Raw genomic sequence first — 7146 nt, 5'->3', positions numbered from 1 at the left:
CTGCTGAAATAAAGAACAGTGTCAAAATCAAGAGGCACTCACCCCATGGTTTTTATGACCTGTTTTTCTCTGTAAACTTTTGTTAAGGGAAATGTTTATAAGGATGTGGCATATTTTATTATCAGTATTTGTTAATACAGCTCTTCAAGATACGCTTTCTGAAAATGCTTGCATTGACTTGTAGAAGAAACTCACAGCAAACAAGAATACATCTATTTTAAGGAAAGTATGGGGATATACTGACTTGTTTCTTGTGTGATCTGTGTAATCGTTATTTCAGACAGATTTAATCATGAAAGATAGACATTCAGAGTTAAACCATGTGCAAATCTGATTACATTCTTAAGGCACTGTGTACTACCAACTTCTTGATGAACAGTCTGTGCATTACATCTGCTGAATTGCAGTAAGCACTTCTGGTCAACTTAGCACTTTCCAGTTTTATTTCACTTTTACTTGGAATAACAAGCAACTGTTTATGAAAATGAAGCTAGATTATGGTTGGTAGTACTCTGAATATCAAGAACTGTAATGTAAACCAAAATTTTCAAGCAACAGTTGTACTATGAAGAAGTTGAAGTAAAAAAGCTCAATTCAATGCACATAAATGCTTCACATTTACACAGAGTAGGAAGGAAAATTTTTAGTGCTTCCTTTTATGTATTTGAAGTAATAGTGGTGCCTCTTTTGGAGAAAAGACCAAATCAAAATCAAAACACCTCACATCAGTGCTAAAATAAGCTGGGCTTCTCATTTCATTTTGTGTAAATGTTTGTGAATTGATCAGCCACTGTAAATTGAATCTAAGTAAGGAATATTGAAAATTATAGTTCTTCCAAAAAAATTCCAAACCTTCTCTTAGACCTCCTGTAGCACAATTTGTGTCTCTCTTATATTTGCTGTTGAAGACCAATTAATTTTTAAGGTGGTATTTACCACTGAAGTTGAATTCGTACTTCCATTTTTTAAGTTTAATATTTTATATGGTGTCCAGTGAAATAAAGTTTATATATGGAAGATACGGGTTATTTTTCCAATTTACGTTATTTTGTACAGCATATTCAAAACATTTCCTATAATTAAGTAGAATAGGAAATGCCCCTTGAGCTAAGGCCCATGTTGCAATTCATCAAGATCTATCATGGCTATTCTGCAGTACATCTGTGAATAGGCAAAAGTTTGGTTTATTTCTATCTCTAACAAGATTGTGAAAACTCTTCTAACCGTAGAATAACAAGCATTATGTCTTCTTGTGCAAACTATTAAGTTCTAGTTTATTTAGAAGTTCTAAGTACTGTAAAGTATATGCCTGATGTGAGATTACTTCCTACACACTTTGTCATGGTCTGCTCTATGTAGAATTTTGTCTTTTTTCTGCAATTGACTTTTCTTCTTAATTTTAACTGTCTTTCAGTTTTAATATGACTCCAGCAGTCCACTGAAATGTTCTTCCTCCTTGCATATGTTCACCCTTACTGCCCTTTTTCTATAGGATGGTAGACTTGAGTGTCAGTGAAATATTCACTTTGATTCACTTTATGTAAAACTGAAGCACAAGATTTTAGGACAGGATGATGTCTGGATTCAAAGATGCTCTGAAAGCTGTATGTAGGTTATGGGAAAAGAGAATGTTGGCTGTATCTTCTTAAAAAACATGTTGGCTATGTCTTTGTCTAGAAAATGTAAAACTTTCCCAACCTACGATAAATAAGAGGGACATAAATGTTTAAAGTTGGTTTAAATGTATTTTAAGTGAGCTGAATGTGAGAAATAAAACTTTATAAAAGGCATAAAACTTTCTTATGAGTTTGTATTGCATCACCTAATGTGTCAACATTTCTTACACCTTAAATTAATGCTTCATATTTAATTTAATTCCTAGCTGTTTTTAAAAGGTTAGTTTAAAACATTGTGGTATCTCTGAGCTACTGTATAAAAAATGCCCTACCAATTAAGTGGTATTTTTAATACAAGGTAAGGTCTGTAACCACAACAGTCTGTGTCTTTCAAAAGAATCCTTTTGTATTTTTTTCTGAAGTTTATGTCCTTCTGATAAACCATGTCTATAAACAGAAAATCTAGATGGTAGTTTTCCCCAATTTTTTTGGAACAGACTTGTTGATAGTATATTTGTTAAATAGTGGGCTGCAACTTTCGTCAGAAAACTTCAGATGTAATACCACAAAGTAAATGGCTTTGGGAGAGTGGGTAGGAGCTGGACTTTAAGTTTGGATTCAGTTCTGTATAGTCTGAAGTTGTTTGAGGTTTAATGACCTGTGTTTTCATCTCTGGGCAAGTATTCGGAGTAAAAAATTCACTAATGGCTACCATAAATTTTAGTGTTAGGGTAAACTTTTCAACTTTCCTCAGCTTAAAAATAAAAACTTTTACCTTCTTATCCCTTGGCATACATCCTGGCAGGAATAGTTTTTTCTAAGAGCTCTTAGGTAAAAGGTATTTTTCACAACTGACCAAGGTGTCAGTGTGTGTGCAAGATGCTGTCTTCTTTGGAATTTGTTATTGCCTTGAAATAAAACTGGTTTAGTTCAGTGCTTTTATTTATTTAATTTTTTTTGTTATTGTTCTTGACTACTCATTTTGGCATTGGGTTTTCTTGTCTGTTCTCCCTTCATGTGTCAGAAACCACTAGTGTCTTCTAAATTAACAGGCTCAAAGGTGCACAGTAGGACCAAACGTTGACAAGAGCTTCATATTTGGTGACAGTGATGCAGAAGTGGCATAGGCTGTCCGCTGTGAAACTTAAAGTTTCTCTTTTAGCTCTTGCTCTCACTTGTCCTGAAATGTGAATGTGTAAGTGAACTCTCAGTACCTTTATGTGAGTTGACAGTATAAGGTGTTACTTTTTAAAAATCCCTGACAAAGAAATCAATATAAATCAATTTTAAGACTCACACTGCAGGATGACATGGTCATTTGGGAGAAACGGGCAGTGATGATAAAAGGATGTAGGATGATTTGTATAAAACCTGAAGTTAGCATTTGTGAATACGTTATATTTGTGAATCCCAAACATTTATTTGGAACTACTGCTTTACTTGAACTTGTGTTACTGGACTTGAGTCACAGTATATTTGATGTTAAATTTAAGTCCATCACAGAATGTCACTCTTGATTTATTGTACTGTACTGCTACGGGTTGTCCTGTGTTTTGTGGTTTGTGGGTTTTTTTGCCTTGATCTCTGTAATCCTTGTGTTTTCAGATATAAATATTTCCATTGATTTTACTGAGTGTGATGCTTGTCTGAAGAGCATGAAAGAATGTGCGATTTTGGTCCATTTACAGGTCAAATTCACTTGTGAGAAGTACAGATGGAAATAAATTGAAGGGTTTCTGGTAAAAGAGTGCTTGCCTTTCTCTTGCTGTGCTCAAGACTGAATCAAAACTTGTGCAATGTATGTATGTTTCATCTCTAAGCATTTCTATAACACTTGTAAAGCTCTTGCCTTCCACATGAAATTTAAGGAAGAGTACTTCATATTCTTTACATTTTGCTGTGTACACTGTGTATGCTCATGATGAAATGTACAGTTTAGTTTAGTTTAATATCTGTTTCAAAATACACTTTTCAAAAAATTACATTGTCACCTCGTAAATTGCGTATGTCACTGTGTAGGTCAAGAGAGCAGAAAGACCTGGACATACTGTTTTGGAATGTCAGGAGAATTTTAATTTTGTGTGCAGAGATAGCTTGTATTCAGAAGTACATGGCTGGGTGTTTCTATACTTACAGCACTCTTAAGGAAGAGTTTGCTGATTGATTTATAACCAGATATTTATTTGAAGAACAATGAAAAAAAAAAGCTGGGGGCATTGGAGTTATACTGTGCAAACAGTCATTTATACTTGAGATATCTTGGAAGTTCTTTACTTAGAATCAGGCGTTTAGTGCTTTTCCTCCTCTTCTGAATTTTTTTTTTAATAAAGTCATTATGTTGATTAATACAGGTGGAAATATTTCTGTTTTGTGTGTGAAAAGCACTGCATTTTGTGTAAAATGCAGAATAATAAAGCATAAATGTGGCTTAACCTAAACTCTGCATGGTAGTATAGTATGTCTTTGCTTTATAATTGGTTCAAGTCCACTCAAATAGGAAGTTTTAAATGTCCTGTGATTTAACACATTGATAAATCAAGGGTTTAAATACATTCCTTTTGCATGGTTAAATACCACATTGCATCTGATAGCTCTTACAGTACGGTATTAATAATTAAATGTGTTTGTCAGAGGCTCATTCACTAGTTACTGTATTTGACCTTTCCAGTTTGAGCTTGAGGCACTCTGGGTGTGCTCAAGGGCAGAACTTGTGAAATGTACCTTCTCTTGGGGCCACAGATAAACTCTCCTTCTGCTTCATCTGTACCATCCACCCCAAATTTGCTAGAGGTGACTGGGGAAGGTCTGCTTGGCCCCCTTCCTCCCTGCTGCTGCCTGACTGCCCTGTCTGCTGTAGAAACAACTCTGTAGCAGCAGCGGCAGGCGAAGGGAGAGAGCAGCTGGAGAGATGGCCACAGGGCCACGTGTCCTGGCACTGGGTTGGTGCTAGGAGATAGGGTAGGAACAGCAGCGACTCTGCGCTGTAACTTTGCTGCCTTCTATTTAAAGACTGCCCTGAGTCAGGAGAAGTGAGTGCTACTGGGGATGACAGTTGCTTCAGGCAGCCCTGGGGAGGACAGGGCTGGGGGTAAACATCACCGGCGAGGGCCTGAGCAGGGAAGGGAATGGAGGGCTCCCGCGGTGCTGAGTGTGACAGGGCATCCGAGACTTCGTCCTTCATAGGAGATGAAGAAGAAGAGGAAGAGGAGGAAGAGGAGGAGGAGGAGGAGGAGGAGGATGAGGAGGAGGAGGCCGTGGACCCAGAGGAAGCAGAGGAGCTGACTAATAGGTATGTCTCCCCAAGGGATTGCTAGCCCCAGAGGGAGCTGGCAGCTCTACCTGAAAGCATCACCCCCCAGGAGATGCCAGGATTGGAGTCCCATGCTGGTTTATTGACTTTTTCCCCTTCCCTTACCCAATTGCTGTAGGTAAAAAAGGGGGGGAGTAGAGAGCTGTAATATTTTTTTCAGATGAGTATGGCTGTAATTAAATTTTGTGTGGTAAGCGCCTACCCCGAGTTCCCTGAAAGCTTTTCTATTTAAAGATCCTCTGATGTGCCAGCTCAAGTGGCATCTCCTTCCACTCCTCCCTCTCTGGCTGACTCTTTGTCACATATGGATCTTAAATGCTTTGCAGATCTGCTTGTCAGGGAGAAAATGCTCAAAGATTATAATGGTGCATTAAAATTGGTTCCTTTTTATGGCCCTTTATTCCTTCCCACTTGTCCCTCCCTCTTGAGTTTCTTTTTTCCTTGAAAAGGAAAAATTTGTTGAACATGTCTCCTATTGCTGGTTATGATTTGTAAGGCTGATTTTTGTGGTGGAATGGGAAATATTCTATCCCTTTGATCTTTAATTTTTTTCTCTTAGTATTTTTGTTTTCTTAAGTCTTCGACAGAAACAGTTTATTGTCCTGTGATTGCTCTCCTACCGTTAGGAATGTAATGAGCAAGGCTGTGGCCCAGTGCCCTGCCCAATGGTCCTGCGCAGGCTGCAGAGGCGTCTGCAACCCAGTCCAGTCAGACACACTCTGGCTGTGCCCCCACCATTTGTTTCATAAAGAGACCACAAGGCCTGAGAGTGCCGCAGCCCATACCAAATCTCAAGATTTCTTCCTCGTCTTGACTAGACCCCATCAGTTTTAAGTGGATACTGCAGAACAACCTAAGATGTTAATATTGTTAGCTTGAGTTTTTTCCAGAAACCCATTAGGAACTGGATGACACGTTTAAGAAACGTGTCATCCAGTTCCTAATACCTCTGTGCTGTGAAGCCATCTGCGTTTACCATCACTCTGTGTGAATCACAGTTCAAAGTGCTTTCTGACATTGCTGATGGTCACTGGAGAAAAAAGATGGCAGTGGGGAGCTCTCTGCAGCTTAACCTACCCAAAGTGCTGCAAGAACAAAAGCCAAATGGGGAAATGTATCCTAGAACTCTAGGAAAACCCTTCTGGAAATAAAGAGCTAGTTTCCCACAATGAGGGGACACCTGGTGTGTAATGCTGCTTTATTCTCAAGGGAGATGTTGGCTTTTCAGTCCTGTAGTGGCAGAGAGAGGGATTACATGCCAATAAAACACTGTTTGCACATGGCTGTATCCCTGCAAGAAAACCAGCTGAAGTCCATGGAGGGGAGCTGCTCACTGCACACAGCTAAACTGTGATTTAGATAAATAATTTTTAATGGAATCTGGAATTAAATAGCTAATAATAAAACTGAAATTGTAAACCACAAGTAGGAATAACTAAAAAGGGAGTGAAATCTGTGTAGCCTCACAGTTATTTACTACTTGTGCTGAGAGGATGACTTTACCATGGGTGCCTTTTAGCAGCTCCTCACAGATGGGTCTTGCTTCTGGCTGGCAACCTCTGCAATGCAAACTTGGGCATTGCATCTCAGCACTTACTTAAATCACAGCAAACATTCCCTTTCGCTCTCAGTTATATTAAACACAGCAGAATCTTCCTCTGTCCTTAACTGTCTTACTAATAAACAGGCATAGTCTACCAGAGAGGTTTTTAACAGCTATGCTAAGTGGTAACTGAGCATATATAAATTGGTTAGTTTAATTAGGTTAAAGGAGATGTAAAATTTTGGGTTCAGCACAGATGTGGTGACTGCAACAAGCACTTAGCAATAGCTTGGAAAAGTTAAATAAAACTGACTGTTTAATTGCTTAGATGTTGTCACAAATGTCAGCAGCGTTGTTGAGCTTCAGGCCTCCTCCTGTGGTCAGTGCCTGGGCAGAGCTCCTGGCAAGATAAGACAGGTTGAGCCCCTGGGGCATACACACTCAAGCCGTGAGCTAATTATTTGTCCACAAACAGGTTTTCAAGCCTCAAATGCAGAACAGATTGTTTTGAGTGCATGGGCTTTGCAAACATAGCTTAGAGGAGATGTAACTAATATGCAAACTTGGCTGAAGGCAGCTTGTCCTGGACCCTGCTGCCATCAATTTATTTTTAACAACCCCAAGTTCTCGTTGCTTCTGCTTTCCTCCTTTGAATGCAGTTGAACAGTGCTAGTCAG

General features: G+C 38.8%; 1 protein-coding gene across 1 annotated transcript in view; it reads left to right on the top strand.

The window, feature by feature from the left end:
- The first annotated feature begins 4647 nt into the window (after positions 1-4647).
- Positions 4648-7146, top strand: part of CMYA5 (cardiomyopathy associated 5) — a 45755-nt gene continuing 43256 nt past the window's right edge. Inside the window, exon 1 of the mRNA XM_014309569.2 lies at positions 4648-4905. Coding sequence (XP_014165044.2) covers positions 4742-4905 — 164 coding nt within the window. The 5' untranslated portion in view covers positions 4648-4741. The remainder of the gene's footprint in view (positions 4906-7146) is intronic.

This window comes from Geospiza fortis, unplaced genomic scaffold, assembly GCF_000277835.1.
Source record: "Geospiza fortis unplaced genomic scaffold, GeoFor_1.0 scaffold201, whole genome shotgun sequence".
NCBI classification, from domain to species: domain Eukaryota; kingdom Metazoa; phylum Chordata; class Aves; order Passeriformes; family Thraupidae; genus Geospiza; species Geospiza fortis.
Note: the sequence above shows the minus strand (reverse complement) of the source record. Positions and strands in the feature narration are given on the sequence as shown.